The following is a 16456-nucleotide window of genomic DNA, read 5'->3' as shown; positions in this document are numbered from 1 at the left end:
GGATATCGGTTACATTAACAGAAGTATAGAACCTAGAATGTGAGAGGTGACTATCTCACACTATTCTGTGTAGGTCACCCACATGGCACAGTACAGAGTAATCATTTGGGTCATGGTCTGTGATGGGTCTCTGTCACATGAGGGCACTGTGGAGTCAGGCTCCAAACACAGCAACGTCTGGGGATGCCTGCCTTTCACAAAGGGGAGTGGAAAGGATGGAAAGGTCAGAGGCAGGCAGAGTGGGCCCACAGGGCGAGGGCTCTCCCAGAGGGAAAGGAGTGGGTCCCTGTCCTTGAGATCAAGAGTGAGGCCTGTCAGCTTTGCCCTATCCCTGTTCAAAGGTTAGGGCTGGGCCCTGTCCAGGCGAGCTTCACACATCAGCCCAGAGCGGTCCTGGCTAGACCCAGAACCTATCATAGATGAGACCCGTCTCCCCAACGCTAAGTCCTGATACAGCCTGAGCACCATCCTGCCATGTATGTGGGATTTTCCCAGAAGGCAGAGGATGGACCAGAGGTGAACTGAGTCTCTTTCATACTTACTCCCAATGCAAAGGAAGCCTTAGGGTCAGGGCAAGGAGGGAGCCCTGACTTGGCCTCCTTGTGACCTAGCTCCAACCGTACCTTCAGCCTGGAGCCAGCTGTCCAGACTGCTTATGGCTCCTGCACACCCTGCCCTCTTGCCCCATGTCTTGCCTGGGATGCATCCTGTATGTGGGTGTTCTGGTGAGCTGCTTTTCTCAGAAGCTACAACTCAGGAGTCTCCCCACTCCAGGAACCCTTCCCTGATCCCCGGCTCACAGCCCCAGCCACTCAGCATTATCCAATGATGTGCTAGAGTGACTTGTACCTGCTTGCAAGAACCAATTGTTAAATTATCAGAAATTTTACAAGGAAGTTGATATCATGTTTACAGTTTGAATTTGGCCATGATAAGAGTTTTCACACCATGGAAATGGACAGTTCTACAAAGAAGGGGTTCCCAGTTAAATCGGAGCTACAGTTAAATGATTTCACATTTATCAGCACATGACTGGCCATCACCTAAACTGGGAGATCTCAAGGTCTCGGACTGCACCTGACTCTTCTCTGCACTTGGCACAGAGTCAGACACAGAAGTCAACTGGCTTTAAAGTGGGGGATGACTGGGGCTGGGCACGGTGGCTCACGCCTGTAATCCCAGTACTTTGGGAGGCCAAGGCACGTGGATCACGAGGTCAGGAGATTGAGACCAACCTGGCTAACATGGTGAAACCCCATTTCTACTAAAAATACAAAAAATTTAGCCAGGCATGGTGGCACACACCTGTAGTCCCAGCTACTTGGGAGGCTAAGGCAGGAGAATCGCTTGAACTGGGGAGGTGGAGGTTGCAGTGAGCTGAGATAGCACCACTGCACTACAGCCTGGGCAACAGAGCGGGACTCCACCTCAAAAAAAAATGTGGGGGATGACCTGGGGTCTGGAGAGAGGATCCCTGATAAGAGACTACTCCTGAGACAGCTAGTGAGAAAGCAGGTGGCAGGAGGGATTGGGTTGGAGAAAGGACCCTTTTGTGGCTGGTGAAAGCTTCTCCACCATATCCTCATCCCCCAACCACACAATAGGGCACAGCTCAGCAGGCAACACAACCTTTAGTATAAGTTACAGCCTCACACTGGCTCCCAGCCCATGGGAGCCTCCAGATGGGTCTATGACATTAGTCCCCAGATGTTCATCTCTTGGGCTGGGGGTACTCCTCAGAGCTGAGTCCACCGTGACACCCAGTTCATTCCAGACCACTGTGCGAACTCAGCCCTCACTATTTACCAGGGCTTTCTGGCCAACCTGTGACTTGGCCCCCACCCCAGGTAGCTCAGCTCCAGACTGGTATGTGACCTTGGTAAGCCACCTTCCTCTCGGGGCCTGTTTCTCCATTGGACTTAATTAGGCTGAACTCCTACCTAGGTACCTTGGCAGTACAGCCAGGTATTTGTGTGGGAGTCAGGCCAGGAGTGTCACTGACTTTCAACTCTCACCTTTCTTGAAACTTAATTACCCCAACTCATACACACAAATAATGACTAGGGCTTATGGGAACAGCTGACTCTGGAGAATATCCTGATCCCCTGCCAAATGACAGCGCATGGGGTCATGGCTTCCTTGGTCATCCAGCATGAGTCACTGATGGTCCATATCTGGGGAGACCGTGCCCTCTGCACAATTCCTGGTCCCTTACATCTTCTCAATATAAACCTGCGCAGGCCGGAAGTGTTCCGCTCCTACAGCCGAATGTCCTTAGTGTTCTCGCTACCAGCCGGCGTGGACTCTGTCCGCCTTGAGTCCTCACTGCTGCCCAACGCATCTTCTATCCTCTGCATGTCAGTTCTGTCGGATCTGCGCAGACCCAGCCTGCGGCGAGCCGGGGTGGCGGGGCTGGGGCCAGTGGGTGGTTTGGTATCTCGGGCAAAACGGACGAGCCTCTGCCCAGCCAGGAAGTAGAGCACGGGGTCAAGGCAACTGTTGGCACTGGCTAGTGGCCGGGTGACCTTGTAGGCCATGTTGATGGCGTTGAGTGCGTGGCAGCTGAGGTCCAGCGAGCGGAAGGAGTAGTAGAGGGTGCGGGTGACGTGGAAGGGCAGGAAGCAGAGGGCGAAGACAGCCAGCACCACGGCGATGGTGCGCACGGACTTGCGCTTGGCCCGAGGCAGGCCGCCCGTGGTCCCGTAGGCTGGCTTTAGCAGCCGCCGAGCCATGAGCACATAACAGACGAGGATGACGGCAAAGGGCACCGCGAAGAGCAGGCCCAGCATGACTGAGCTGTAGGCCACGAAGCGGCTGAAGAGCTCGGGCGCCGAGGTGTCGTGGCAGGTCACACGGCCTCCGCGAGCGCTGGTGGTGACAAAGTAGAGCACGGGGGCCTGGCAAGCCAGCACCAACACCCACACACCCGCAGCCACCCGGCGAGCATAGTGGGCCCGGCCCCAGCGAAGGGAGCGCAGAGGGCGTAAGACTCCCAGGCACCGGTGCACGCTGATGCAGGTGAGGAAGAGGATGCTGCAGTAAAGGTTGGTGTAGAAGAGGAAGCGCACCAGCTTGCAGAGCACCGTGCTGAAGGGCCAGTGGTCGCCGCGGGCGTAGTAATAGACCAGCAGCGGCAGGGAGGCCGCATACAGTGCATCAGACACAGCCAGGTGGAACATATAGGTAGTGGAGGCATTCCAGGTCTTGAGGCGGCACAAGAAGATGTAGAGTGCCACGGCGTTCAGACACAGCCCAAGCACGCACACCACGCCGTAGGACACAGGCAGCAGCACGTACTTGAAGTCCTCGTTGAAGCGGCACCGGTAGCCCAGCTCATCCCCATCCCAGGTGCCATTGATGGTGCCATTCCAGGGGTCCAGGTCTGCTGCCATCACCCTGAGGGGAAGGGAGGAGTGGGGACATCAGGGTTCTGGCCGGAGCGCCCCTAGGGGACCCAAGGCAGCCATCTGTCCAGGACTTTTGTTGCCATTTGACTTGGATCTGGGCCCAGAACCTCCAAGCTCTGAAACTTCGAGAATGCATGAGATCCATGAATATTAGGATCACACAATTGTCAAACTTGAGAACAGAGGCAGACAAACTATAGTCCAAAGGCCAGTTCCAGTCTGCTTTTGTAAATTCAGCTTTGTTGGAACACAAGCATACCCATCTGTTTATAAAGAGTTGAGTAGTTGTGATAAAGACCATATGGCATGTGAAGTCTAAAATACTCACTATCTGACCTTCAAAAAAAGTTAGCTCAACCTGTGTGGTGGTTCATGCCTATAATCCCAGCTACTCGAGAGGCCAAGGCAGGAGCCAGGTGTTCAAGCTCAGTTCAGGCAACAACGTGAGACCCCATCTCTACAGATTTTTTCAAAAAAATTAGCCAGGCATGCTGGCATGCACCGGTAGTCCCAGCTACCTGCAGGCTAAGGCAGGAGGATCATTTGAGCCCAGGAGGTTGAGGTGAGCACAGTGAGCTGTGATCACACCACTGCACTCCAGCCTGGGTGATATAGCAAGACCCCATTTCTGGGGGAAAAAAAAGTTTTCTTACCCCTCTCTAGAACCTCAGGATCAGAGTTCTAGATCTAGGATTCTGAGCTCTAGAATCTGAGGATCTGAGAGTGCCAGAGCATGTAATTTTGAGTTCATGGAAAGAGGCCTTTGAGGCTGGCTGGCCCTGCATCACACCAAATGCCCACTTGCCCGCAGGGACATTCCTGGCCAGTAGGCATCGCACAGCCTCCTGTGGGGCATTACAAAGTTCTATCCAGCTCATCTTCCTACTCTTGGGAGGCTCTGGGCCCACGCTTAGGGTTCCGGTATTGGAGGAAGTATTTCCAAGGGTCTCCCTCTTCAGTTATCCATTCACTTTTTACAGCTTCCTCTATTCTGGCACTTTTTATATCTATCAACAGCAGTCCTCCCCCGAGCCTGTGAGGCCACCAGGGAATGCCCCTGAAGTAACCCCCCTGAAGAATACAGGGAAATCTGGGGTGGAGATGGGGATAGGGGACCAAGGGATCTTTTGTGTGGCAAATGCAGCTTCTTCCATGCCCACCCGGTTTCTCTCTGCACATTACTATTGTGATGTCCCCTGCACCTTGTCTCCACTGAGCCTATAACACACCCATGGGGACTGACTGTCCAACAGACAGCTTGTTCCCCTCCCTCTCCTCCTCACACCTACCCAGGTGACCAGTTAAGAGCTCTCTCACAGCTGGGAGGCAAGGGAAAGACAGCCCAGCCTGCAAGGCAAAACGTCCCAAGGGGCAGGCTAGAAATCATAGCAGGAGTCCTGGATGGGCAAGTTTCAGAAAAACCCAAAGAAGCACTTTCTAGCAGTGTGAAGAGGCAGGGGGAGCTAACGTTTTTCCAACCCTACTACTATGTGTGCTTTCTAAAAGTTATTCACTTAGGCCAGCCGCGGTGGCTTACACCTGTAATCCCAGCACTTTGGGAGGCCGAGGTGGGTGGATCACTTGAGGCCAGGAGTTCAAGACCAGCCTGGCCAACATGGAGAAACCTCATCTCTACTAAAAATACACACACACAAATTAGCCGGGTGTGGTGGCAGGTGCCTGTAGTCCCAGGTACTAGGGAGATTGAGGTGGGAGGATCACCTTGGGCCCAGGAGGTAGAGGTTGAAGTGAGCCAAAATTGCACCACTGTACTCCAGCCTGAGCAACACAGCAAGACTCTGTCTCAGGAAAAAAAAGAAAGTTACTTTACTTTATCCTTACAATGTGTTCTATGAGCCAGGTCACCATCCCCAGCTCTCCAATCAAGAGGCTAAGACACAGGTCACGTAAATTATTTGGTCAAGTTCATGCCACTGCGGATGGGCTGCAATTCCTGTCCAGGTCCAGCCCCTGGAAGTGGCTCTAGGAGGGAGGTAGTGAACTCGCTGTTTGTGGGATTATGCAAGTGGCTCTCTAGCAGAGGCTGCAGAAGGGCTTTTGCCTGTGTGGAGGTGTGTCTGGGAGGATGGAAAGGGCAAATGAAGTGTGAGTCCTCCTCATCCTGAGAATCTGGGGCCATATAATTCCCTTCATTTTATTTATTTATTTTTAGACAGAGTCACTCTGTCACCGAGGCTGGAGTGCAGTGGTGTGATCTCAGCTTGCCGCAACCTCCACCTCCCAGGTTCAAGTGATTCCAGGCACATGCTACCATGCCCAGCTAATTTTTGTATTTTTAGTAGAGATGGGATTTCACCATATTGGCCAGGTTGATCTTGAACTTCTGACCTCAAGTGATCTGCCCACCTCGTTCTCCCAAAGTAGCGGGATTACAGGATTATGGCCTAATTCCCCTAATTTTAGATCCTGGAGTCCTGAGGGACTCGGGGACTCTGCAGGGCCCGTGACATCCACTCTCGTAGACCCAGCCTTCCCTTCCAGGCTTGGCTTCCCAGCGGCAGTTCAAAGCCCATGAGGTTGAGATTAGGGGTGCTAGGGGGCAAGTGTAGAGGTCCTTTGATTTCCTTCCTTATTTTTTTCTTTTTGAGGCAGATTCTCACTCCATCGCCCAGGTTGGAGTGCAGTGGCGTGATCTCAGGCACTGCAACCTCTGTCTCCTGAGTTCAAGCAATTCTCGAGTCTCAGCCTCCCAAGTAGCTGGGATTATAGGTGTGTGCCACCACACCTAGCTAATTTTTTTGTATTTTATAGTAAAGATGGGGTTTTGCCATGTTGCCCAGGCTGGTCTTGAACTCCTGGACTCAAGTGATCTGACCACTTCAGCCTCCCAAAGTGTTGGGATTATAGGCGTGAGCCACGGTGCCCCGCCAGTTTCCCTTCTTTCACCAAGACTCCCAGATCTTCTCTGTCTCCTATTGTCAGCAAATGTGCACTCACAAGGAAGGGGGCCTGCACCCTTGTTCCCCCTGCCATGGAAACGGATGGCTCCCCAGGGGGAGGAGGCCGGGAGAAGCTTATGTGTTGCCAAGTTAAGAAGGGACAGGTGGAGCTGGGGCTCTAGCAGGGTCAAGTAGCTGAGACTCGTCTTACCCAGAGTCAGGGCAGTTCCTGCTGCCAGCCTAGTGCCAGGCTCTACCTCTTGTTGCTGGAACCACTGCATTGGCCTCCCTCCTCCAGCCCCAGCCCCACCCACCCACCAAAATCCAGAGTGGCCTTTGTCAAAGAAAGTATTCTCCTACTTGGAACCCTCCTGGGGCTCCTGCCGTCTCTCAGGAGAAAGCCTAGCACTCAAGTCTGGTACCTGAGGTTTTCATAACTGAGCCTCTGCCAACCTCACCCGCCAACCCCTGTGACCTGCAGTTTCCTGAATGTGCCCAACGCTCTTCCCTCCCAGCCCTAGTTCCCGCTGCTCCTTCTACCTGGAGTTCATTCATGGCCCTCATCTCCACCTGTTGGACTCATGGCTCTTTATCCTTCAGTGCAGAGAACTCAGTGACTAAGAACCTAAGCACTGGAGCCAGACTGCCTCTGTTTCCTCAGCTGTAAAATGGGACAATTACTAGAATCTCCACTATAGGACTGCTGTGAGGGTCCAGTGTTCTGTGTAAAATATCTGGAGTAGAGGCTGCACACAGTAGGCACATGGTGGTGGTATAAGTGCCAAGGTTCAGCTAGCAGTGGCCTTTTTCAGAAACCTTAGGCCACAGTGGAGGTGGGACTGGAGGTCCCGACTGGGGGCTGTGGAGGTGAGTGTGGTGGGCCAGGGGAGTGACACCGAGACTGAAGCTGGGGCAGGCCCCGGACCCTGTGAGAGAAGAGGCCTCGGAGATGTCTGGGAGGCAGGCTCTGGAGGCTATTCCAGAGTGGTGGGAGAGGAGGAATTTGGTGTCAGTCATGGCAAGTGTGAGGATGGGCACAGGCTGGGTCCATCAGGTCCGGAGCTTTGGAAGGGCAGATGAGAGTCGCTTGCTCACAGAAGCTGCAGGAGTAGCGAGGAGAGGCCCCCGTGTGAGACTGAGGAGCTATGGAGGGACCACATTCCCTCCTGGGACAGAGTCCCTGCCTGGGGATCAGTAAGCTGAGGTTTGAGTCTAGCTTGGCCACAAAACACCGGGTGACGTCAGGCATTTCCTTCCCTCAGAAGTCTCAGACCCTAATCAAATCCTCCAGCCTTGAGAACTGCAGCCCCTAAATGTCCCCGGGAGCTTTTCTACCCCTCTTGGACAGGGAGGGGCCTTCCTCCATAATTAAGACACAAACGCCCAGTCTCCCCTCCACACCATTGCTCTGCGGCTGCCCCAGTGCTGAGGCCTGACTTCCCTCCATAGTCACCATCTCATCACCCCGCATGAAGAGTTTCCTGCTAATCCCTAACGGTGGAATCTCTGACACTGAGAAGAGGGGTGGAGACTTCCCTGTCTCCCTTGAACTGAGGGAGCTGCCCCTTCCACCTGTTTTAAGACATCCTGGCCCCCACCCTCCCAGGCCAGCTGGGGACTCCATCACCATGGCCCCAGGCCAGACTCACCCGGCCAGCCCTCTTGCTCTGCAGGCTGGCTCACCAACCTATGAGTACATCTTTCCTAGCCCCAGCCCCTGCCTTAGAGGGACAGCCAAGTCCCCAGCCCTCTCCCTTAAGTCTCCCCTCTGCTTTTCCTTACCCTGATGCCCCTGGGTCTAGAGACGGCTCCACCTGACTGTCCAATGCTCACCAACCCCTCTGCGTCCCAGTGGCTGGTCCTGTCCCAAGGACCTCCTAGTCCGGAGGGGAGACCAGAGCCTTGTAAGGGCCCTTCCAGGCGCCTCTGCCTGTGTTCATGCTGTTCTTTCTCACTGGAAAGCCTTCCCAGGACCCACCCACACTGCACTCCAGCATCCCAAAGGATCTTCTCATCTCTGAAGCTCTCTCTCCATCATCTCTGGGAACGTTTCTTGTTCCGGTTGGTAATTTGTCCTTCCATCCTCTATCCCAACACATTTCAGGTGCTCCTTGAGGGCTGGGTCCATCTGATGCTTTTCTCTGTCCCTATCATCCAGCAGGAGGCCCGACCACAGGAGGTATTACAGGAATGAGAGAATGAATGGATGAATGAATGAATGAAGCAAGCACAAGAGGCTATGGGGACCCAGAGGAGGAGCACACAGACACAAGCCCTTCCGCAGCCTCTGCACACTCCTGTAAACAGGGACTTCACTACCTCCCTCCTGCAGCCCCTTCCACTGTGGGATAGACCTGAATGGGAATTGCAGCCCATCACCACTGGTATAACCTTGACCAAATTACTTGCTCCTCTGAGGGCCTCTCAAGAACAAGAATGCTTAAAGATTTCTTAGCTGCTGACCCTGCGTATCCAGGGGACAACCCAGCCCCTCTAGAGGTCCTGGCCCACCTGGGACCTGCTTATGTCCCTGCTTATGTCTCCTTCAACTGCCACAGGAGCCCAGGAGACTCTGCCCTTCCCTGGACAGGTCAGGGAAGTGCCAGTGGGAGGGGATTGGACATGCATATTCTGGAGATAGGTCGGCTGTCTGAGGCCTGCCACAGGTTTCTACCTACCTCGGGACCTGGGTCAGTCTGATCAGGATTCTCCACCCACCTTGCTTTATAGGGGCCAGACTTGGGCTGAGCAGCTTTCACACAGCATCTTCATCCCCCACCCCACTCGTTGGTAGATACTCCCATAAAGGTTAAGCTATTTGTTCAAGATCACGCTGCCAGGCATTGGAAAAATTAGGCTTGACACCCAGGGCTGTCTGGCTTCAAAGCCTAAATTTATCATAGCCTGGGATGAGGGAGCAGGGCATGGCACCTGCCTTCGGATCCCTTGATCTAAGCCAGTTCCGGGCAGACATAGGCACAACGGCACACGCACCTGCCCTCACCTCCCAGCCGGGGCACCCACCCACACACATCCGTACCTGACCAGCCCTTGCTCTCCAGGTCAGGATGCTCAGCGCCTGCTCGGATTCCTCACTCATGAATGCACACGCCTGGACCGGGCTGCAGGGAACTCTGCAGGAAACAGGAAAAACAGGTCCCCAGGCCTGGGGCCACGCCCAGCCTCCAACATTTTTCTGGGCAGGCCGTGCTGCTGCCCCAAGAGGCTCCTGCAGACACAGGGAGGTGGAGAAAGCTCAGGCTCAGGGTCATGGAAACCCAGCCAGGACAATCCCCCATAGGGCTGCCTCCTCTGTGGTAACTTTGACCAGAAGGAGGCAGAGAGGTGGCCTGGTGTTTGTCCTGGTCTGAGTGCCTTCTCAGCTCAAACACCCAAACCCCAGCTCATGTGTTCCAGGGATTGGTTATTCACAGCCTCCTTCCCTGGGCTCCCCTTTCACAGAGGGGTGGTCCTGCCTGGGGGAAGGTCTCCCCAGTGTCCTGCACAGCTGAGCCAAGCCTCCAAGCCTCCAGGGTCTCTTTCCGAGGTCCTGGTTCTGTGCTTTGGCCCCAAAGCAGGAAAAGTCAATACCCTCTTTGTCCAGTGTGCATTCTAGTGTATTTCTGCCAACACACTTTTGCTCAAGCAAGGTCTCTAGAGACCCCCTGCTCCCCATTCCTACCTCTAAGCGTTCCTCCATAGGTGTTATAAACACACATATGCCACACCTGATCACACACTGGCACAGACACACCAAGATATGCAGAGGCATGCAGAGTCGCACTCAGGTATACGTGCAGTGGACACACCCGGATGTACACATGCGCGCGCGCGCACACACACACACACACACACACACACAGACGCAGTCTAGACCATCAGGGCCTGAAACAGCATTCGGAAATCTCCTGTGCCAAATCCTGTTTCATAGAGGAGGAAACTGAGGCGCAAGCCTCACAGTAAGTCAGGGACAGAGCCAAGTCTAGAGCCCAGCCCTCCCAAATTCTGGCCCTGGTTTTTGTCTCACCTGGGAGCCCCTGCGCACACCAAGCACAGGGTTTCAAGGAGGGGACAGTTGCCTGGTGGAGGTGACCCTCTGTGTGGGCAGGTCCCACCATCCGCCAGCACCTCAGAATCTCACAGGAGAAATAGAACATAACCCTCCTGAGCTTTTCTTTTTGCATCTTCGTTTTCCTAGGATGGAGGAGTGGGCCTGTGACAGCTAAGGCCAGGTCCCCAAGGATGGGGGGATGTGGAAGAGGAGATGGGGGCGCTGCAGGAATAGCTTGGGGACAGGCCATGGGAAATGCCTCTGGACCACTGCTTCCTGAGTGCACCTTGCCCGGTGATCTCAGACTGGCATGGCTGGTGGGCTGGTAGCTCCCCACTGATCTACTCTAGAGGCTGTGACAAGGTGAGGGGGCGTCAACCTTTTCACCCGCTAGGCCCAGGTGTACTCCCTGTCTCCTCCTCCTTAGAAAATGCCTTGACTCAATAGGCTGAAGTGGAGAATATCACTTTCTCCAAGTGGTACTCATTTCTGAGAAGGGCCTGCACCATCTTTCCAGATTTCAAACCTCTGATACAGCCTGGACAACATCCCCACCCCACTGGAAGCCCACCACTCACCAAGTCCTATCAGTTCAACCAGTGAAGTTCCTTGGACATGCACCACATGGTCCCTGCGCTGCAGCCTGAGGCCTGTGCTCCCACAGCCCACAGCACCAGCCTCCTCACTGTCCTCCGAGCCTCCACCCCTGCCAGGTCTGTTCAGCTTTCACACTGCAGTCATGTGGTTTCCTAAAAGACAAATCCGACCATATTTTGTTGAGTCACGTCCCTGGCTCCCTAGTGCCCTCAGGCGAATATCCCGGCTCCTCAGCCTGGCACTCAGGCCCTGGCTGATCTGGTACCTGCCACCCCTCCAGAAAACCCATCCTCTTTGCCTCTGCCCTCATCTTTCTGTCTCAGGCACAACAAAAGCAGTCCCGTGGTCCTATGGTCACTCAGGGATGGCCTACCTGATCATCTAACACCTATATCACCATAAGAGTTTCATGCTGTCCCTGTGCCAAGTTCTGTGTTAGGTGGTTTCATATACCTCTTTTCATTGAATCCCGAGAGACTCAGAGAGGCTAAATAACCTCTCCCAGGTCACAAAGCTAGCAAACGGCATAGAAGCTCTGGACTGTCTGGCTGTGCTCCTGACCACTACCTCCCACCCTGCAAGGCCCAGGCCCTCTCCCCAGGCAGCTCCCCAACCATCCCTTTTTGGACCCACAGCTCTGCCTATCTGCTCAGTTTTCTGCCATAGGAGTGCCCGATTGGCAGGGCCCAGGATTTATTCTTCCCAGTACTTAGTGTGAGGAGGTCATGGTGGCTATTGTACCCATCTCACAGGTAGAAAAACTAAAGCCAGAAAGGGGTAGCTCAAGGTCTTACCCAAGGTCACCAGTGAGTCAAGGGCAAAGCCAAGCCTAGCATGCTTTGGACCTCAGGACCTCTAGCCCCCGACCTGGCTCTGTCCCTACTCCAATCTGGGTCTTCTCTCTATGGTTCTAGGCTAGTGTGGCCCAAATCAGGAGGAGGAGCTGGGCAGCTCCCAGGCCGCTGCGGAATTTCCAGGGCAGTTGGACAACATTCCAGCTCCTCCAGTTGAGTGGCTCTGGAATGTGCCTCTCTGCCTGGTGGCAGACCCCATCTAGCCTGGTAGGGGAGAATGTCCTGTCACCACTGTGTGGAGACCCCTGCTGCCTGTCTCTGCCGGAGATGGGGTGCTGTGAGGGGAAACAGAGGACCTGGTCCCAGAAATACATCGAGGGGGCAAGACAGGGCACTAGGCAGGTGGGAAATCCCAGTTCTGCTCTTCCCAGTGGTAAGACCTGGACAAATCTCTTAACTCCAAAACCCAGATCTCAATTTGCTCTCGATAACAGGACAGTACCTGCCTCAGAGGGTTGTTGAGCTAGTAAGATGATTTAGACTCATTTTATGAAATAGTAAGAGAGAATATTTCAGCAGGTAAAGAAGGTAGGGAGGGTGGGGGTATCTCAGGAAGACATGAAAGGCAGGAGGCCTCACAGGAATTACGGGCAGGGGCTACAGGAAGGCCACAACCAGAATAGTCACAGATCAGGTTTCCCACACTGAAGGGGGAAGCCAGACCAGGGATTCCCCAGCAGAAGCCAGATACCTACCACACTCTCACTCGCTCACCCTTCACAAAGGTTGTCACATCTATGCCCATAGTTGAGCAGGGCACCTGGGGACTATGAGGTGGGTTAGATCTCAAAGTCAGGGGAGGCACACTTGGAAACAGGCAGGTAACACAGGTGATCAGGCCTGGAGGAAGCCAAGGAGGCGCCTCACAAGAATGGAGGGGTGATGAGGGAAGGCTTCCTGGAGGAGAGAGCACCTGACCTGCATTTGGGAAGATGAGTAGGACTCAGGTGATGGAGAGGGAGGAGGAGCAGAATGAGGATGAACAAGACAGGACATGACACGTGTGAGGAACTGCTCCTCACCCTGGTGGCTTGAGGGGAGTGAAGAGGGCAAGGCTGGAGTGCACAGGCTGAGGAGCTTAGAAGTCACCCCCGACTCCTCCCAAATGTCCTTCAAGGGCCCAAGGCCAGCAGGCCCCCTGCCTGGCCTGCCATGCTTCCGCACTGGGAGCACTGGGGAGTGGAAATGGCTGATGGGTAACCTCAGATGCTATCAGCTGGTGCCTTTGTGGTGTGAGGCTTTCTCTTCATGAGGCCCTTGGGCTCTGTACCCCCTCCCAGGTGCTCTCTCCCTCTTGGGGACCCCCCAAGATCCTGGCTGTGGATGCCACTCACCAAGGCTGAGCTCAGAGCAGCATCTGAGTAGGTGAGTCTCAGATCAGCCAGGCTTACAGATCAGAAAGATCTGAAGAGGAAGGGCCTTACTCAAGGTCTGGTGTTCTAATTACTATCAGTGTGGGTTTGACAACCTCACCCCCAACCCAGAGCAGAACCCCAAACCACCCATCTCACCTACAACCAAGCACAGCCCAGAACAGGGCTACAGAGCCATGCTACTAAATTAAGCAGGCTTACCACAGTGTCCTGGACCACCACCCCAACCTGTCACAGCCAAATGCCTCCAGATTCAAGAGGCAAGAACCCTGGGTTCAGGCTCTAACTTGGAACCACCCATGCTGTGCAGTCTTGGTGAAGTCAGCCCCCCTCTTGGAGCCTCAGTTTCTTCACTGCTCAGATGGGGAGAATCGCTGCTGCACAGGACAGCTCATGGGGAATCAGACAAGGGGGCAGGTGGGTGCACCATGGCACTAATAAATCATAAACTGTCCTGAGGTGGAGGCTGCATCTGCCTGTCACAACAGGAAGGAAGACACTGAAATTCAGGAGCCCACAACACTGCTCGCCAAGGAGGCCCTCCTAGGTGTCCCCAGCAGAGGGACAGAGGTCATGGTCAGACCAGTCAGGCAAGGTCCCTGGGAGGGAGCTATAATGAGATTTGAGGAGGAGCAGGAAGGGTCCAGCTTGGGAGGAAAGAAGGTGGATGGAGAACCCAAGATGGAAAGGGGGATGAAAGCATTGATCAGGAACCGCGCAAGTCGGTGACTCTGAGATGGCCTCACTCCAGGTGCCTCCAGGATTCTGAGTTCACTGATTCTCACAGTCTAATTCTGAGGGGCTCTGGCTCCGCGTGTGAAGGCTCAGTGTTTCTTCAATTCTATCACTCGTTGCTCCTGATAACCTTTGGTTTTGAGATTCTAAGAGCCACAAGAGTAATGCAATCTTAAATCACATTCCCAGCAACCACAAAGTCCCAGCAAACACTTGCCAGTGCTCTGGTGCACCCAGCCACACCCGGCCTCACATCACACTCTGCTGGGCCCTTGAGGAGTACCCAGTCTGATTGGGGAAAGAGATATAAACAGGGACCAAATCCACTTGGGTGAATAAACCACAACCAAGGCAAGCCCAGGGGCCATGGAGCGAACAGCAACTCCTACCTGGCCTGGGGAGGTGGTCAGGGAGTGCTTCTGCAGAGGAGGGGTCATAAGAGCTGGAACCTGATAGATAATTAGGAGTTTGTTAGATAGACAAAGAGGGAGGCAGGCTGTGAAGGCAGAAGAGGCATGAGCAAAGACTTGGTGGATGAAAGTGTGACCTGCTGGGAAAAGGCCAGCAGGTCTTCCGTGGTTGCTGTGGAGGGTGAGGTGGCATGGAGTGTGGCGGGGGGAATGAAGAATTCACATGAAAAGGCTCAAATGCCAGGCCAAAGAGCTTGGCCTCTATTCTGAGGACAATGAGGAGCCATGGAAGGCTTAAGAGGGGAAGGATGTGGTCAGAGTTGACCTTTACAAAGATGGCGCCATATGGAAGGTAGGTGGTGCTGTGAGAGGAGCAGGTCCCTTGGCCCTGGATTTCCTGCAAGTGCCCAGCCACAGCAAGAGTCCCTCTCCTACAAGCCAGGGCTGGGTGGCTGGGCACTCACCAGGGGGCCACGCCCACACTCGGAGGCTCTCCTCAGACCTGGGGAGGGAGAGGCCACGTGGGTCCCAGAAGCCTGAGGGAAGCCCTCTTCCCTTGCTCCAGCACCCAGGCCTCTCACCCAGGAGCTATGCTGACAGTGACAAGGTACCAGAGTAGAGGGCCAAGGAGTTGTTCCGCAGGGCCCAGGCTGCTCGCCCTCCTAGCAGACACTCCCGCTACTCATCTTGGACCAGGAAAGACTCAGGCGTAGGAGATAGGGTAACAAGGGTGAAGGAACTCCACCGCTCCAGAACCAAGTGTGGCTGTCCGTGGAGCAAAGCCTCCCCTTCTGCTGCGTGGCTACTCCCACCTGGCCACTCATTTCACAGATTCCCTGGCACCTGCTCTGAGCCCAACCTGTGCTGGGTGATGGGTACAAAGAGAGAAAGCAGGGACCGCCTAGCCTAGTCCTGCAACTGGCCTCTGGATGAGTACAGAGGTCAGAGTGGCCCACACAGCTAGCCTCCTCCCATCAGGGCCCAGTATAAGGAGAGGCCAGGCCTGACCACCTAAGAGCACCCAAGAGAAAGGTGTGGCTCAGAGGGTACACCAGGCAGGCCTATGGAAAGCGCTTTGGGGAGAGGCAGTTTGGGCAGAAGACATGAGGGGCAACCCCCACTTCCCTCATCAGATCAACAAGGCTTCTCTGGCCCTGTGGGCAGGTCTGAGCTGTCATTACCTTATCAGCAGTTGGGTAATCTGGCCACAAGAAAACCCCAAATGCACGATCCCAGGGCAGAATTCAAACTCCCCTCGACCTGGGAGCCAGAGGACCAGGACCCCAACAGGGCTTCTGTCTCAGATGGGGAGGGCTAAGCCGCCAGGTGGACAGGAGCCCCAGATTTCCCCTCAGCCTGGTGACAAGACACAATCCAGGCCTCTATTTCCTGATCTGCAAAATGGAAACACAATTGGGCTCACAGGGCTGTGGGAGGACAAAAGATTGTCATAAATTGTTACTGGTTAAGCCGTCTCTGCCGAGGTGGTGGGGGAGGAAGGCATTCAATAATTAATTTCAATAATGAGCACAATCCTTTGCTATTGCACCTGTGTTCTCTTATAATCTTCAAAGTGGATTTAAGTCTATGAGTATCACACTCCTCCTCCATGCACTGCACTTTAAGGCTTATAAAGCTCTTCTATCAGTAGCTTAAGAATCCTCATAGCAACTTTGCACTTGAAGCAAGGATCACCATTCTCAATTTACAGATGACAGAACTGACACCTAGAGAGGGACAATGGCCTCTCTAAAGACTTTAGCCACTAAGTCAAAGCTCTCATGGGGTCACTCATGAGGCCCTGGTGATATCCTCATACCTTCTTAGCTGGTCCTTGGGGGGATCCACAGCCTTAGAGCCCCATGTAACCTGGGCAGGAGAGAGATAGGAACAGAAAAGCCACAGCCTCGCTCCACAGTGTAGCCACTTCTGAGGGTTGCCCACAGTGATCCCCAACCCCTCTGACCAGACTCCAAGACAGCCCAAGGCAGGAAGAAGAGGAGAAAATGTGACAAGCCGGCCGGGCGCGGTGGCTCAAGCCTGTAATCCCAGCACTTTGGGAGGCCGAGGCGGGTGGATCACGAGGTCAAGAGATCGAGACCATCCTGGTCAACACGGTGAAACCCCGT

The 16456-nt window shown here is 54.4% G+C and overlaps 1 protein-coding gene across 8 annotated transcripts in view; it reads right to left on the bottom strand.

The window, feature by feature from the left end:
* Positions 1–1612: 1612 nt before the first annotated feature.
* Positions 1613–16456, bottom strand: part of P2RY2 (purinergic receptor P2Y2) — a 17457-nt gene continuing 2613 nt past the window's right edge. For 5 of the 8 annotated variants that reach the window (XM_017532937.2, XM_037740104.1, XM_037740106.1 and 2 more), the window contains 3 exons: positions 10937–11107; positions 9348–9536; positions 1613–3396 (listed from right to left, as the gene is read on the bottom strand). In XM_017532937.2, coding sequence (XP_017388426.1) covers positions 2259–3392 — 1134 coding nt within the window. In that variant the 5' untranslated portion in view covers positions 3393–3396; positions 9348–9536; positions 10937–11107 and the 3' untranslated portion in view covers positions 1613–2258. The remainder of the gene's footprint in view (positions 3397–9347; positions 9537–10936; positions 11108–16456) is intronic. The other 3 variants (XM_037740107.1, XM_017532940.2, XM_037740108.1) reach the window with 2 other exon arrangements.

The sequence above is a fragment of the Cebus imitator genome, unplaced genomic scaffold, assembly GCF_001604975.1.
Source record: "Cebus imitator isolate Cc_AM_T3 unplaced genomic scaffold, Cebus_imitator-1.0 Scaffold79, whole genome shotgun sequence".
NCBI lineage: Eukaryota > Metazoa > Chordata > Mammalia > Primates > Cebidae > Cebus > Cebus imitator.
The sequence above is the reverse complement of the archived record's forward strand: the minus strand, read 5'-3'. Positions and strand labels throughout refer to the sequence as shown.